Consider the following 17,976-nt stretch of genomic DNA (forward strand, 5'->3'; position numbering starts at 1 on the left):
GCTGTAGTAATGCTAAACCAATAGATGGCGCTAAGTGCTTATTTGGTTAAATACAAACTATATGTCAAAATTTTACTAAAGAAGCACTTAGCGCCATCTATTGGTTTAGCATTACTACAGCACTCAAATGCAAGGACCTCACAGCGCCATCTATTGGTTGATTAACATTTCATTTCCAAATTTCCTAGGCAGTTTCCCTATTGGTTAAATACAAACTACAGTATATGTCAAAATTTTTCTAATAGGGAAACTAACATTGCATTTCCAAAGTCCCTAAGCAGTTTCCCTATTAGTAAAATTTTGACATATAGTTTGTATTTAACCAATAGGGAAACTGCTTAGGGACTTTGGAAATGCAATGTTAATTAACCAATAGATGGCGCTGTGGGGTTGCATTTTCGAGTGCTGTAGTAATGCTAAACCAATAGATGGAGCCATTTTGTATATAACAGATGCCGTACAGAAACGTTGGAACTGCAATGTTCAACCAATAGATGGCGCTTAAACATTTTAGATTTTATTTTCATTTTTTTTTTTTTCCTTCAGTTAGGCTGATTAATGTTCTTTTACAATTTTGCACAGATTCCTGCACGTATTTACTAAGGTTCCTTTTACTTCCTCTGCATACACTTGTGTTCACTTTCACAAAGTTGAGTAGTGGAGTAATGTTACAGGATGTCTCCAACTAAAAAGCAGACTTAATGCACTGTTTGGCCAAACCCTCTTGCTGCCAGAGGCATTTTTGCGTTTTTTGTTGCAGAAATATATTTTCAGGCCCAAAGATGACCTAACTCCCAAAACTAATATATTGTTTTTGAAAGCGGACACCTTTTTGCGATACGGCACAGCGTTACTTTACCTGACAATTGCGTGGTCGTGCGACGCTGCACCCAAATAAAATTGCTCTCTCTTGGTGGTTTTTGATCACCTCTGCAGTTTTTATTTATTGCCCTATAAGCGAAGACTGGCCATTTTGAAAAAAATATATTTTTCCCGGTCAGCCCTTGAGAGATGGAGTTCCCCCCTCTAAAGGCGGTCCCTGGTCCGTTTTGGCGTTTCCTTCACACAGAGGAGATATGTTGCCTGAGGGACCTCCGGATGCTCCACCTCCCAAGGGCTGAGCAGGGGCATGCATCTCATGGCTGCAGCAGGGAGAGCGGTACAGCGGCTTTTGCAGAGCTGTCAGTTTTTTGTTTGGGGCCTTAGAGCTTTGTGTGTGTGTGCTTTGTTTGGAGTTTTTTGTGCTGATATGGTATTTGTTAATGTTTGTAACTTCTTCTTTTTATTTCTAGCCTTGTCATGTGGTCTATACGGATTATCGCCCGACTCCCCTGCAGCATTACATTTTTCCTGCAGGGGGAGATGGCCTCCATCTTGTTGTGGATGAGAATGTAAGTTGGTACTATAATCTAGTCGCTATAGTATATGGTACAGTTGAATCAAAGTGCAAAAAAAAATACTTTTTGATTTGTTTTTTTAGGGTGATTTCCGAGAAGACAACTTCAATACTGCAATGCAGGTACTAAGGGATTCTGGGGAGGCCTCCAAGGGAGACCAAAAAGGACGTAGAGGAGGAACAAAAGGTACTGTCCGCCACTGGCGTTTATGCAAAGCAATCGTATTTATCTGTTGATACCTGTTTTGTACAGCTTAAGGCCCCTTTCGGACCGTATGTCCGCTTTTTCATCCATCCGTGTACGGATGAAAAAGGGACATACATTAAACCCATATGAGATCGCGGGTGTCCGCCGATGAACATCCGTTGACACCCGATCTCATCAGTGTCCGCAATCATCCGATTCTGCAAACGGAGGAAAATCCTATTTTTTTTTTTTTTCCATCCGTCTGCAGAGCGGATCGGATGAACACAGACAGACGGTCCGTGTTCATCCGATCCCCCATCGGGAAAAGCGGAGATCTGACAGAGTGGTCCCTGCCCAGTGTGCAGGGACCGCCCTGGTTTCCGCCGGCTCAGCGGGGATCAACGGAGGGATCCCCGCTGAGCAAGCGGATGTTCGCGGGGCGGATCATCACGGGATCCGCCCGTGTGAAAGGACACTTAAGCAGTGTTTCTCAACCTTTTTAACCATTTATAGACCCCTGGTAAAAAGTTTGCTATCTTGTGGAAACCCCACGAAATTATGGTCACATGTACAGCTCACAGAACATTGGTATGATCAGAGAGCTGTGGTTAATGACAAATATTTTTAGAAATGGCATTAAATAAAATAAATATTAAAACATACCTATTTAATGTCAAACTTGTGCTCTCTTTTTCTGCAGAGATGTTTCATTGTAGGTCCAACTTGAGATAAAGTGTGTGTGTGTGTGTGTGTGTGTGTGTGTGTGTGAAAGGGGGGGGGGGTGGGGTGGGGGCTCAGGAGGGCACACTACATGGGGGGGCACGGCACGGCACTGAATGGGACACAGGCTGTTGAGCACACAACAGTACCAGTTTATTTCTGGCTTCAAAGGCCGCTTTCATACCTCCTCCAGTGGTGTGCTGTTCCCTGCCGGGCTCTCCTGTTTCCAGATTGTCACATACTGTACAAGCATCGGGGATGGACAGGAGGGTATGAGGGGCTGGTGGGGAACAGCGTGCTATAGCCATTAGTATACCAGCCGCTTCTCTGCTTATCTCTGCATTTGTCCATGTGATCTACCTGTCGGCTTCCTGGTTGAGGAACACTGGAATTAGAGGCTGGGCTGGCAGCCTTGTGCTTATTCTGAAGGTCGTATGGTTTCCTTCAGACATTTTTCATATTTTTTTTTTTTTTTCCTAAAAGCCACCAACTGGGTTCAATTACTGGTGAGGTGTGTGTGTGTGTGTGTGTCGTGTTGTCCCCCCCCGTTTTGTGCCTCCTTTTGTGGAGATTTTCCTGTTCTGACATCATGGCAGAAATGTAGGATAACTGATTTCACCACTCCAGATAGCCATGAGGCATGAGAGGGATTCTAACCTATTCCCTCTCTAGCCCAAGCCAGGCTGCAGATACTTTCAAGCCAAAGTCATTTTTAAACAAAGTTTATGGAGGGGGGCGGCTATCTTTTTAAGGGTCTGTTGGCCAGTCTGGTGACCTCCCCAGTTCTTCACCTCCTGCGATAGTTGGTTGTGGTCTTTACTGCTGCCCTGAACCGCACTGATATGGCACACAAGCCCTGTTCAGTGCAATACATTTCCTCTGTCCCAGGGAGGAAGCGGTCCATGACGGCCTAGGCTCAAGGAAAGTGGGTTGAATGGCACTAGTTGTCATTCAATCTGGAAGTCTGGGGGGGGGGGGGCGGTATTACTGCGGGGACAACTCTAGACTGAAGGTAAGTGTTTGTTTTTTTGTTAACTGGATGGTTTGAATTTTAAATTGCAGATCAGCCTGTTCATACTGATTGTGAGCAGTTGATGTATTCTAAGAGGATTATAAAGAAATCTTAATAGTGGTAATGTTTGTTAGAAGCAGTTTTTGTTTTGATAAGCTTGCATTTGTTTTCTCTTGGACTACAGTCCTCTATCACCTTCGCATGAGAGGTATAATCCAGTCCATGTGTGCCCGACCTCCTGTATTGCTCCCGGGGTAATATTGAAATGTGATCATCACTAATACTTGATGTCATTCTCCTTCCAGGACCCTCTAATGTGTTCAAGATTGTCAAGATGATTATGGAGCGCAACTTTCAGCCAGTTATCATTTTCAGTTTCAGCAAGAAGGAATGCGAGGCCTATGCACTGCAAATGTCCAAGCTGGACTTCAACTCTGGTAATTGAGTGAGCTATATTGTATGCATTCCAATGATGGCTGTCCATACAAGCACCAACCTAGTCTTCTAGAAATGCAAAGTTATGCTGCCCAGTGCCCACATGTTATAGAAGTGGGTAAACTTATTTCTGTAACCTTCATAACTGATACATTAAGCATTCGTTTCCTCTTATCCTTGGCTGCATTTACCACTTCCCGACCGACGCATGTACATATACGTCGGCAGAATGGCACGGACAGGCACATCAACGTACCTGTACGTGCCTGCCTAGACGTGGGTCGGGGGTCCGATCGGGATCCGCCCCCCCCCCCCCCCCCCCCCCCCCCCGCTACATATCATGCGGCGGTCGGATTCCCTCAGGGAGCGATCCGGGACGACGGCGCGGCTATTCGTTTATAGCCGCTCCGTCGCGATCGCTCCCCGGAGCTGAAGAACGGGGAGAGCCGTATGTAAACACGGCTTCCCCGTGCTTCACTATGGCGCTGCATCGATCGAGTCATCCCTTTTATAGGGAGACTCGATCGATGACGTCAGTCTTACAGCCACACCCCCCTACAGTTGTAAACACACACTAGGTGAACCCCAACTCCTACAGCGCCCCCTGTGGTTAACTCCCAAACTGCAACTGTCATTTTCACAATAAACAATGCAATTTAAATGCATTTTTTGCTGTGAAAATGACAATGGTCCCAAAAATGTGTCAAAATTGTCCGAGTCCGCCATAATGTCGCAGTCACGAAAAAAAACGCTGATCGCCATTAGTAGTAAAAAAAAAAAAAAAATTTATAAAAATGCAATAAAACTATCCCCTATTTTGTAAACGCTATAAATTTTGCGCAAACCATTCGATAAACGCTTATTGCGATTTTTTTTTTTTTTTTTTCAAAAAATAGGTAGAATACGTATCGGCCTAAACTGAGGGAAAAAAAAATGTTTATATATGTTTTTGGGGGATATTTATTATAGCAAAAAGTAAAAAATATTGTTTTTTTTTCAAAATTGTCGCTCTATTTTTGTTTATAGCACAAAAAATAAAAACCAGAGGTGATCAAATACCACCAAAAGAAAGCTCTATTTGTGGGGGAAAAAGGACGCCAATTTTGTTTGGGAGCCACGTCGCACGACCGCGCAATTGTCTGTTAAAGCGACGCAGTGCCGAATTGTAAAAACCCCTTGGGTCATGTAGCAGCATATTGGTCCGGTCCTTAAGTGGTTAAGACTTGAATTGATCCCAGACTCGCATCTATCTTGTCCTGTAAGGTGGTTTCTATGTAACTTATGACCTAAACACCAGCATGTTGATGATCTCACCATAAGACAGGCCAGTATATTGATGGGCAGCCTGCTTGCTCATGCATTGAGTAATGGGTCCTTGATGGGCTTTAAGGGATCGGGCCTATTTTTTTACACTTGGTATTTACAAAAATCAGGCTTTTTTGCTAGAAAATTACTTCAAACCACATTTTTTTCACCCAGACACCCAAGAGGAGAAAATGGCGGTCGTTGCAATACTTTGTCACACCGTATTTGCGCAGCGGTCTTACAAGCGCATTTTTTTTTTTTTTTTAATAGACTTATGTGAGATCTAGGGTCAAAAAGTCCTCATATTTACACTTTACACATATTTACACTTAAATGCAAATGGCAAAAATCTTATTTTTATAAAAAAAAAAAAAGATAACTTTCTCAAGACCATTGGGCGGAAATGACGTTTGACTTCGCTTCCGTCATCCAAGGATATGAAGTCGAGTTGGGGCAATAATTCCCTCACTCACTTCAAGCCTCTGAGGGGAAAGGATCGGATCGTGTCTGCCGCTACTGACTGCTCTGGTAAGCGATGGAGATGAACGGGATGTGGTGGGAGGGGGGTGGGCACCTCTCCCGCCGCCGATTAAAAGTGATCTTGCGGTGAATCCGCAGCAAAGACAACTTTTATCTGAAAGCGGACCACTCTCTGTTTTTAAAAATACTGGTGTTAGGCCAGTTATCTGCTGCCATAACGGTATTCAACGTCAAAGTACTGACATATAAATGACATGACAGCGGCAGTTCCGGAAGTGGTTAAAGGATGTCATATGTTCGTTGTTCTGTTTTTTAACTTACTTTTTTGTCATCGTAACCATTTCCATATCTTGACATAGATGAGGAGAAGAAGATGGTGGAGGAAGTGTTTAATAACGCCATAGATTGTCTGTCAGATGAGGATAAGAAGCTTCCACAGGTATGCCCTAAGATCTGCAGGGAAAATAATTTAGTATAAATTGTGTTTTGTTTATTTTTTGTCTGTGTGCTTTTCTTTATAGTGATTGTAAAGGCTAGTTTAAAAAAATTATATTTAACAAACGTGTTACACTTGCCTCCTCGGTGCAGTTGGTTTTGCACAGAGCAGCCTGTATCCTCCTCTTCCCGGGTCCCTTTTTATGTATGCTTGACAACATTCTTCTATGCAGCAAAAATGCAATGAGAGCTTTTTCATCCCCAACCCTGTGTTGGATTTCTAGGTGGAGCATGTCCTTCCCCTTCTGAAGCGAGGTATTGGGATCCATCATGGAGGATTGCTGCCCATACTCAAAGAGACCATCGAGATTCTATTCTCAGAAGGTTTGCTAAAGGTAAGAAAGAGGCACAATTATTTGTGTATCGTGAAGTAACTGAAGCAGATCTCCACAACATTTTTTTTATATTGTGAAGGGTATAACATCTATAATTTTTCCTGACTGCCTTAGACTTCTTTCACACAGGTGGAAAAAACAGGCATTTGATCCGCATTTTTACTGATAACCCGCCATCCGGAGCAGCACACATTGCAGTGATGCTTTGCAGTGCGGCAATTTTACCTTTGCATGCAGAATAACTGGCATTAGGAGGTGGCCGTATCACATCCTGATCGCCTGGTAACCTCCTTGCTCTGTTCTGAAAAACATTTCATCGCAAATTGCGTTTCAGGGGGTCGGTTACCAATAGTGTGAAAGAAGCATTAGTGGTAGCTTTTTAGATGATTGGGAAAGAGTTGCTAGCTGTCAAAATGTTATGCTGTCTGTGTTCCAATGGTAGGATTCTGCAGACTTTCTGTGGTTCCAAGAGGAAAATAAACCATTAGATGTTCTAACCCTTCCCCCATTGTATCCAGTACAGAGAAAAAGTAATTTTCTGAATATGGATTCTAGTCATTAGATAACCATTGGCTGATTGGGGCCGGTTTAGATAACGTTTGAGCACAAGTGATCGGTATCTGGCTGTGCTGCTAATTCGGCCTTCATAGGCATATGGCTGCCCTTTTTGCTGTCTTCTAAAACAGATTTTGTCATTATAGAAACAAATCGACTACCTGCCATTATAGACTTTTTTTTTTTTTTTTAAATTGCACACTTTGGGGCTCTCATCATAATTTTCTCAATTGGTGAAGCAATTTCCAGAAAGTAAATCAATATAGATTTGCTTGGCAATAAGTGGAAATCCGCCTTTGGTCTGTATTCTCAGCATCTAAACTGTCAAATATCAGCATTTGAACTTTTATATTGTATTGCTATGTACAGTGCCTTTCAAAAGCATTCACCCCCTTTTTACCTATTTTGTTACATTACAGCCTTTAGTTCAATGTTTTTTTAATCTGATATGTTATGTGTTGCATCAGAACACAATAACCTAAGTTGGTGAAGTAAAATTAGAAAAAAAATATACATAAAATTATTTTTCAGAAATAAAAAACTGATAATTGGCATGTGCATATGTATTCACTCCCTTTGCTATGAAGCCCAAAAAAAGCTCTGGTGCAACCAATTACTTTCAGAAGTCACATAATTGGTGAAACGATGTCCACCTGTGTGCAATCTAAATGTTGCATGATCTGTCATTGCATATACAGTAAAACCTTTTATTGCAAGCATAATTTGTTTCCGGAAACGAAACATGCTTGTAATCCAAAGCACTTGTATATCAAAGCGAATTTTCCCATAAGAAATAATGGAAACTCAAATGATTTGTTCCATAAAAATGTATTCCTAAATCCTTCAGTTTATAGTCCATATAAAAAGATTATAGCAATGTGACCAGGTTGTGTAACCATAAAATGTTCATCCACAAATGGCAGCCTCCACAAGGGGAGTAGAAGCAAAATCCAGCAGGAGCTACAGTGTATAAAAGAGAAGAGGCGCCTGTAGAAATATGGTTACATTTAATGAAGGTACAACATTTAGCAACTCGCATGGTTGATGATTGAGAGGCACATCCAAGTATACAGGCATCCGGGGTAAAGCTTTCCTAATAGACCGTCCCCCACACCGCCGGCTCTCATTGCTGTCAGTCTGCAATCGTGACCAGGAACACTACCCTGCAGTAGAGCAAATGAACCGCTATATGAAATATGATTGATTTTTATCTATTTTTAATCATTTTTAAAAGGAATCAGTTTACAGGGTATAGAGACATAATAGTTAACAGTCATTTCAGCAAAAAAAAATGTCCTTTACAACTCCTTTAAATGTAGCCATATTGCTACACTTGGAGGTGACTCTTTGCTCTTTTATACTCAGTTGTGACTTGGCGCTACTTGTATATCAAGTCAAAGTGTATTTAAAAATTTTGCTTCTCTTGCAAAACGCTTTCAAACCAAGGTTTTACTGTACACGCCTTTTTTGAAAGGCCCCAGAGGCTGCAACACTTAAGCAAGAGGCACCACTAACCAAACGCTGCCATGAAAACCAAGGAACTCTTCAAACAAAGGGACAATGTTGTTGAAGTACAAGTCAGAATTGGGTTATAAGAAAAAAAAAATTCAAATATTTGATGATCCCTAGGCGCATCATAAACCAATGTAAAGAACATGGCACAACAGCAAACCTGCCAAGAGACTGCTTCACACCAAGGAGTGCATTAATCCGAGAGGCAACACACAGACCCAAGGTAACCCTGGAGGAGCTGCAGAGTTGAGTATCTGTATGACAATAAGCCATACGCTCCATAGAGTTGGGCTTTATGGCAGAGTGGCCAGAAGAAAGCCATTCCTTTCAGCAAAAAACAAAAGGGCATGTTTTGAGTTTGCGAAAAAGGCATGTGGGAGATTCCCAAAATGTATGAAGGAAGGTGCTCTGGTCTGAGACTAAAATTTAACACTTTGGCCATCAAAGAAAACGTTCTGTCACTCTGGTGCAAACTCAAAACATCACATCGCCCAAAGAACACCATCCCAGCCGGAACTGGGAAACTGGTCAGAGTTGAGGGAAAGATGGATGGTGCTAAATACAGGGACATTTTTGAGCAAAATCTGTAGCACTCTGTATGTGATTTGAGGCTAGGATGGAGGTTCACCATCAGGACAATGACCCCAAACACACTGCTAAAGCAACACTTGAGTGGTTTAAGGGGAAACATGTAAATCTGTTGGAATGGCCTAGTCAAAGCCCAGACCTCAATCCAGTAGAAAATCTGTGTCCAGACTTAAAGATTGCTGTTCACAAGCGCAAACCATTCAACTTTAAGGAGCTAAAGTCGTTTTGCAAGGAGGAATGGGCAAAAATCCCAGTGGTGAGATGTGGCAAGTTCATAGAGACTTATCCAAAGCGACTTGGAGCTGTGATAGCCGCAAAAGGTGGCTCTACAAAGTATTGAATTTAGGGGGGGGGGGGGGGGTGAATGGTTATGCACATTGACTTTTTCTGTTTTGTCCTGTTTGCTTCACAATAAAAATAAAAAAATCTTCAAGGTTGTGGGCATGTTCTGTAAATTAACTGATGCAAATCCTCAAACAATCCCATGTTAATTCCAGGCTGTGAGGGAACAAAACACAAAAAAATGCCAAGGGGGTGAATACTTTTGCAAGGCACTGTAGATTTTAGACAGTGACTTAAAAAAAAAAAAAAATCTTGCTGCTTGGCAAGTGATAACCCTTTATGTACAGTTAGAGCTACACTTGGAATCTTTCTCGCACCTCGTTGTTTTTATACTGAAGATCTAATCCATTTTGTTTGCTGCTGGTGGGAGGATTGGAGGAATGTATACATAGCTCGTATGGGCACTAATAAAGTGATCGTTTGCTTTACCTTACCACCTCTTCTTTTTCATTTATGAAGGCAAATTACATCTTAAATTCTGATTTCTCAACAGGCTTTGTTTGCAACAGAAACTTTTGCCATGGGTATAAACATGCCAGCCAGGACCGTATTGTTCACCAGTGCACAGAAATTTGATGGGAAAGATTTTCGTTGGGTGAGTTGGAAGTGTTAAGCCTGGTACACACTAATAATTTTTCATTCAAACCCACTGGTTGAGCGAAAAAACTGTGACGGCTCTGGTCGGCCAGACGTTGTACTAACAATCTGACGTTAGTACAGTAATATCCCCTGCTGAGATGTTGTACTATGATGGGGAGGGCCCCCTCATTGGCTGAGTCTCCTGATTGGGAGCCAGTCAGCTGCTGGTTTTCCAGCATGCTCGTCCGTCAGAAGGCGGTTGACATGCACACGTGCTGAATGTCGGATGTTTTTTTTTTTTTTTAACTGGCCGATGTCTCCTGGCATTTGGCCCATGTGTACTGGGCATTAGAAATGTAAATATTGTTTTAATGCTTGCCTTGAATTGTCACCAATCACTGTGTGTGCTTTGTGTAGCTCTCCTCGGGCGAGTACATCCAGATGTCTGGCCGTGCTGGAAGACGTGGCATGGATGAACGAGGAATTGTGATTCTTATGGTTGATGAAAAAATGAGCCCAACGGTTGGCAAAATGCTTCTGAAGGTAAACTGTTATGGGATTCATTTTGGGGCATGTATAAATTCTCTCGCACAGCAAGGAAATACTTAGCAGAAGCAGTAAAGCACATATTGAGAGATAATATTTTATGTTAAGGTGTCTTCATTCACAATTCAGAAACTCTTCTCTCAGCTGATCTAAAGTAACATTCCATCCCAATAAAACTTGCCCTTGACCAGACCCTAATTGTGTGTTTTTGGGGTGAGTACGCTTGCAGTACATTCATTCTCCCATGCCCCAGACTTGGGCAAAGTGGTCTATTGCCTGCTATCAGCTAAATTTGATAGGTACCGGTAATTTGAGTAGATTTTTTTAAAGAATCAATATATTTTTTATTTTGAATATAAGATATATCTATCTCTCAATACTGCTGGGACATGCTCTTGGGGGATTGCGAGTTTTGAGGATACTTTTTGTGTAATGCCTGGACATTCCGGTAAACTATGTCTGATAGGCATAGAGATGGTAATGAAACATGACCAAGATTCTAATCCTTCCCATCTAGATTATCTCCCTCCTTCGTTGCAGCCTTAAACTAAAAGTTCAGTCAATTCCTAACTATACTAAAACCTTCTCTCTCCCCCATTCTAAGCCTAGTCTTACTACCCTGTGAAAGAAAGATGCGTATACTTACCCAATTTAAGTGCCCTCCCAGCGGTCAGCTTCAATATAGAGAAGGGACACCTGACATCAGATGCTCCATAGTAAGCCTAAGGGTGACACCACTGCCCAGGCTCTGCAGCCTTTGTCGGCGATCTTTTCTCTTCACTGAAGTCAGACCCACCGAGAAGTCAGACCCACCAATTATTCACAGGATCTGAAAATTGCAATGGGGCACTTGTCCTAAATAATTACATCGTCACACCCGGTCACAGTGTGGAGGTGGAGGGTTTCATTCCGAAGGACTGTAAATGCCGAGTTTGTTGCTGAACTCATCGATCTTGGACTGAACGGTGGAATCGGTGTGTGGATATACCAATGCAGCGATGCATCCAGGGCGTAATTCCATGACCACCTGTGCAAGCAAAGGCCCTGGCTGGGCTATAGCCACATGCCTGGTTTTGCTTGCCATCTGGTAAGCGAGTTTTTCTATAGGCAATGGCACACTTCGTTGAGTGATTCAATGTGGCGTTATTACTAGAAGAATCAACTCAAATTTAGATAAAAGTAAGTGACAGGATATCTATTTCTTTGAAAAGTTGACAAACTAAATAGAAACGTTGAGTCTCTCCTGCATGGGTTTTCTGATCTTCCCACTGTAGGTGATGTGTGATTTTCTGTCTGAAGACTTGTTTTAATAAAATACTATTCTCATTATTTTCTCAATCTGTGACAACATTTTTGTTGGCAAAACCACTAGGTGGGATTGTGAACTCTGCCAACAGGTTTGTATGAGTCACCATATTGAACTCTGGAGTTTAGTATATCCACATGTGCAAGCCTTGCTCCTGTAATCCCTTCTTACCTCCTAATCCTGCAGTAATTTTTCACTTCACTCTGTGAACTTTATGATTTTTCACACTTGTAGTAATCATCTGCAAACTGCATGGAGCCTTTAAAGTAAATACGACAAAGCAGACTTTGCTGAATAGATGTGTGCTTGATATGCTTGATTCTCCAGACTTGGAGTATAGGATGAGGAACAATTATCAACTTCTGTCTATAGCTAACTGGAGAAAATATAAATCATTACGACCTGTTGCAACTTCAGTTCACCTCTCCCCCCCTCCCTCTCGACAATCCAGATGTTTGCTCGGCCAATAGCGTCTCGCGCATGCGCAGTGCTTGCCCGGCTGTGAAGCCACAGCCGGGCACCCACAGTCATGATGCTGCAGAGAGGAGGGAGAGACGAGCAGGGCTTTCGAACGCCCGCATCGTTGTAGCTGCTGACTTTTATATGGGTGGAACTCCGCTTTATATATATATATATATATATATATATATAAATATTGGCTTGACTTTAATGCTATTCTAATTAGTTTGTTCCATAGGATTCTAACCTTAAAGTGATTCTAAAGGTTGATTTTTTTTTTTAATAACAGCAAACATGAATTCTTACCTGCTCTGTGCAATGGTTTTGCACAGAGCAGCATCGATCCTCTTCTTTTTGGGTCCCTCGGTGATGGTCCTGGCTCCTCTTCCCTGCCGAGTGCACCCAATAGCAAGTCTCTAGCTTTGTGGGCAATCAAGCAGACTTTCTCCCGAGCTGCACTCCTATGAATGAAGCGCTCTGCCAGGGGGTTACCTTGCGGGCGTGCTCCCGAGTCATTAATTCGGCATCCATAGAATGCAAGGGGCGTGACTCCTGCGAGTCTATGCCCGGAAGTGGGTGCAAATACCTGTATTCTACCCTCTCCCCCCCTGAAAGGTGCCAAATGTGACACCGGAGCTGGGGAGGGTTCCGAAAAGCGGAGGTTCAATTTGTGTGGACCTCAACTTTAAATTAAATCTCTGCTTTGTCAATGCAGGGCAAAGAAAGAAGGTCCCTTTTTAATATCCCAATTCATCATGGTGATCTTTACTGTGCTCCCCTTCCACACCATTCAGCCACTGAGAGTGGTGAAAGGATGGGGGTGGAGTGGGAGTATTAAATAAAAATTCTTTCCTTGACACAGCTCAAGTTTGCTTTTAGTCAGTTTTTGACTCTCGATCTGCATTAAAACCCTTAAAATGAGAGGTGAATTCTGATCGTTGCTCTAGGTCAGTGTTTCTCAACTCCAGTCCTCAAGGCGCCCCTACAGGCCATGTTTTCAGGATTTCTCTCAGATGAAACAGCTGTGGTGATTACTAAGGCAGTGAAACCGATCAAATTACCTGTGCAAAATAATGGGAAACACGATAACATGACCTGTTGGGGGGGGGGGGGTACTTGAGGACTGGGGTTGAGAAACGCTGCTCTAGGTTACTACTCTTTTCCATATAACATAATCCTGTGTGATTGGCTGACTTGGGATGAACGCACACCTACAAGAGTTAATTCATCCTTGCACCAAGGCATGCCGTAAATGTACACTGAGCTGGGAATGTGCAGCTCAGTGTAAATGCGAAAGAAGCAGGAAAGCAAGAGGCTTTTGTTGTTGAGGTATGGTATGTATGTTCTGCATTAAAAATACTGCTTGCTAGCCCCCTCCACTATTCTTATCCATTCACAGAATGCCTAGATTTTGTGAATGGTTCACAGAAAGCATTTCATGAAAGGAGGGTGGATAAATGATGGGATTGCCTCCTTGTATGAGATCTGCAGTGGGACATAATTTTGAAGTGGAAAAAAAAGATAAATGGCGTTCACAATAATTTACAAATATGTCAAGTGTGGTGTGCATTTGTATTCAGCCCCCCCTTGAGTCAATACTTTGTAGAAACACCTTTTGCTGCAGTTACAGCTGCAAGTCTTTTTGGGGATGTCTCTACCAGCTTTGCACATCTAGAGAGTGACATTTTTGCCCGTTCTTTGCAAAATAGCTCAAGCTCTGTCAGATTGGATGAAGAGTGTCTATGAACAGCAATTTTCTTGTCACAGATTTTCAATTGGATTTAGTTCTGGACTTTGGGCCATTCTAACACATGAATATGCTTTGATCTAAACCATCCCATTGTAGCTCTGGCTGTATGTTTAGGGTCGTTGTCCTGCTGGAAGGTGAACCTCCGCCCCAGTCTTAAGTCTAGGGCTGCAACTAATGATTATTTTCATAATCGATTAGTTGGCCGATTATTGTTTAGGATAATAGCCTTAATCTGTTGGGCAGATTACAAAACACAACATGCCGTAAAAGCACATTACATGCTTTTCTGCAGCTTCTCCATTGAAGTATATTGAACCCAAAAAATAGCACTGTTTTGCATTAAGTCCTTGCCCTTTCCAAATACGCAGCAGCTGAAAAAAATCATGGATGTGAACGTGTTCCATAGGAAAACATGTAAATGAACTGTAGTGTGTTTCTGCAAAAAGCACCAAAAAACAGAGGTGTGACCCCAGGCCTGAGATGTTTAGTAACATAATGGGGTTAAAAAAATAAGTACAAAGAGCAAATAATCGCTACTGTAAGGGTTAATTTTTTTACTGTGGGACAGTGTATTTACAGTAGCGATTTGCTTTTTTTTTGTACTATAAAGGGCTAATTTTAGTTTTTTTTAACCCCATTATGTTACTGGCCGATTAATCAATTATGAAAATTGTAATCGATTGATTTCATAATCGATTAGTTGTTTCGGCCCTACCTAAGTCTTTTGCAGATGAACAGGTTTTCTTCTAAGATTGCCCTGTATTTGGCTCCATCTATCTTTCTATGACCAGCTTCCCTGTCCCTGCTGAAAAGTACGGTATCCCCACAACATGATGCTGCCACCACCAAGTTTTACGGTGGGGATGGTGGGTTCAGGGTGAGGACTTGTATGTTACTACACAGCTCACTGCTGTCTGGAGACATGAGTGTCACTTTTGACACTTCAAATAAAATTTTAAATATAAAAAATTAACCATTTGGTGATCTGAAATGTGACTCATTGTAACTAAAAATGACAGCTGTCTGCAAGCTAAAGTGACAAGTGTTGGAAAAGTGTGGACAAGAACAAACATATGGCACATGAGGAGGCAAGTGTTAAAATTGCTTATCTCTATACTTGTGCCGAGTCAGATCTTGAAAAGCATGATAGGCAAGTAAGTTTCACAAGGAAAGTTCTGAAATGGTAGCTCGCAATGATCAGAATGTGTTCGCTTAACAGGGTTTGTTCCGTTAAGCTGTATTGACCTGTATAGATCAATGCAAGCTCAACACAAGGGCATGTGGACAGCAATTGTTTTCTATATATCCTGTTCACATATTTGGTGATTTGCACTGTGTAAAAATGAAACCTGCATTTTAAGCAGCACTTCACGTCGCAACATGCTGCAATGCATAGCGTTAGATGACGTCATTTTGTGACATTTCAATAAAGTTACAAAAAAAGTAAACTGAAGTATTGTAGCAACGCATCAGACTGCCCTTGTACATGTACAACAGAGCATGTGCGGTCAGGTGTGAACACTCCCATTGTCTCTGTATCCTGAACTTTTATTTTTACAAAGCTTGTAGAAGACCTTTCATTTCACCTTACAATGCTAGAATCTTTTTTTTTTTTTTTTTTTTTTTTATAAATGTTGTGACCTTTTTCAAATTTCCTCACCCCGCTTCACAAGTTCACTGAAAATATGTTTCTTTCTGTTGTGAAACCAGAAGACTATTTGAAAGCTAAGCATTTCATGACCTATTCTGCAGGGAATAATAATACTTTGTTTTGTTGCTTCTTTTCTCTAATGGAAAGAACATTGGGAATGCCAAGCTGTGGGAGGCATTTTTGCAGTGGCAGCATCTGGCCTTCAGACGCACACTCCATATTCATGTAAAACCTTTCAGTGTACTGCTCATATTTGGTCTTTATGATCCGTGTGCTAAAAGTACAGCAGTGTAACTTTCTCTTTCCTTGGGAAAACAAGGGGATCGCATTGGTGTGTGTGTGTGTGTGTGTGTGTGTGTGTGAGAAGGCTTTTTTGGCTGTGAATGCAGTGATTGGTTCATTGTTTTGACGTGGCCATGAAGTTTCTTTTAACTTGTGTCGATATCTTTTGGGCCCTTCTACTTTTGGAGAGGACAATTTGACACACCCTAGTGCACTTTTTTGCTTTTATTAACGTGCACTTTTAGATCACTTTTGGTGTTTCGTTTTTGCGCACTGTGCTGGCTAGAGAAAAAAAAAACGCTTGACTCTTGGGTTCCTTCCTCCCCTGCCTGGGGGGCCCTTTGGGAGAGCCCCAACCTAGTACTCGGTGATCAGGTTTGGCTGGCCACGAGGAGAGGTCTAGGGAACAGAGTGTTTTTAGCCCTGGGGTGAGTCTGATATCCAAGCCTGGTAATGCAATCCATACTGGAGCTCAGCTGAGTTCCTGTACCTGCTGTACAGTTCCGCGATTTGACAATCGTCACAGCCGCGTATATGCCTGAGAACACTTTTTTTATGCGAGTGCAACTTATTAATAATTTTGGATGAAAAGTTCAGTGTGTTCTTTCCCGTATTTAGATATGTTTTTAATGCCAGAAGAACCCCCGGTCTGTACAGGGCTAATGCCAAAATGTATTTCCTATTCGGAGAAGGAAAGAAAGATATTTGTGAACCATGGAAGCATGACACCAGACAAATGGCTAAACACACAATATGTCTACCATCCTACCTGCCAGAAGATCTGTAATTCTGTACAGCCAGCAACTTTGTACATTGTGCAGCCTTAAAGGTGACAAATGTAGCTCCTGATTGGGTGTCTCCACTGTCCGCCTGGCCCAGAAGGCAGTAATGCTAAATGAGCGAAAAACATAGTGACCTTCCTGACCAGCAGAAATGGTTGGATAAAACCACACATCATTTGGCAGAAGGAACTATAAACATGTGTTTCTTTTAATTGTACATCACAGGACATGGAGAGCTTCATATTCATGAGTGAGTGGACATTGACAAAAGACACAAAACCTTGCCCAGGCATAAGCCCTTCCAGGGAAGCCAAGCCTCCAATTTAAGATGGTGTGCTTGGGTAATGTCCTTGGATAAATATGGGAAAGGAAATCTTTATAGAGCCTGTGATGTCTAGTATTTCCTACCTGGCTCTGAACACCCCGAATGGGGCAAAGGGGAATTTCTTCTGGATTGGCTGCTAAAGCCAAGAGGAACTGTACTACTAGATGACAGTAGACCTTTTTCTGTATAGAGAGCGAAAGGGGTGCATGCTGTCATTGCTCATGACTGCCAATTTACATGTACCCCGGGCATGGAAACGCATGCATCCATAGCTCCTGGTATCCCTGCAAACGTTGTACTGAAACATAGAATGGCTCAGCAATCTGGCAGCATGCTGCTTCAGGCCTGTACAGCCATGCAGGAGCCTCCACATTGAAGTATAGGTAAATTCTTACATTGTAAAACAACCTATTCCATCTAAATAGAAATGAAAGGCAAAAGATTTGTCTTGGCCATTGGAGAACAACCAGAAAACGGACCATATTGGGATGGATGTGCTCTCATGCCTAGCATGGGCAGTTTGAAATGGGGGGGAAAGCAGGGAAACTGGCAGGAACATCGGGGATTTCACATGAAGGAAGCAAATACAGAGAGAAAAGGGTACTTTTTAACACAAGTACTCAGTACAAGTACATATACTTCTTGTGTGGGGTTTCCTGCCTTTTTCTTTTTTTGTCTATTATCCTGAAGGTAGCAGCAAAACCAAAGTAGTCATTAGTAACCCACAAATCCTAATTTTCCATTTATTTACAGGTTGTCTTGAGTTCCAATTTAATCATAACATCCTAGTGGCATAAGAAGGTTAAAGAAAAGGCCACTCAGAAGTCTGGTTCAGGTGGCCTTATAATTTTGTCTCTGGCTGACCCTAGTATTGGAAATTGTGAACAATGCCTAAATTGATCGCCTGGTGTTTGATTTTTAAGCTGGGAATAGC

General features: G+C 42.1%; 1 protein-coding gene across 1 annotated transcript in view; it reads left to right on the plus strand.

Annotated features, from left to right (window-relative positions):
• The window catches only part of MTREX (Mtr4 exosome RNA helicase), a 116,883-nt gene that overhangs the window by 34,627 nt on the left and 64,280 nt on the right, over window positions 1-17,976 (plus strand). Inside the window, exons 9-15 of the mRNA XM_040339450.1 lie at window positions 1,293-1,391; window positions 1,481-1,583; window positions 3,621-3,752; window positions 5,895-5,974; window positions 6,255-6,365; window positions 9,856-9,957; window positions 10,359-10,484. Coding sequence (XP_040195384.1) covers window positions 1,293-1,391; window positions 1,481-1,583; window positions 3,621-3,752; window positions 5,895-5,974; window positions 6,255-6,365; window positions 9,856-9,957; window positions 10,359-10,484 — 753 coding nt within the window. The remainder of the gene's footprint in view (window positions 1-1,292; window positions 1,392-1,480; window positions 1,584-3,620; window positions 3,753-5,894; window positions 5,975-6,254; window positions 6,366-9,855; window positions 9,958-10,358; window positions 10,485-17,976) is intronic.

The sequence above is a fragment of the Rana temporaria genome, chromosome 1 (genome assembly GCF_905171775.1).
Source record: "Rana temporaria chromosome 1, aRanTem1.1, whole genome shotgun sequence".
Classification (NCBI taxonomy): Eukaryota; Metazoa; Chordata; class Amphibia; order Anura; family Ranidae; genus Rana; species Rana temporaria.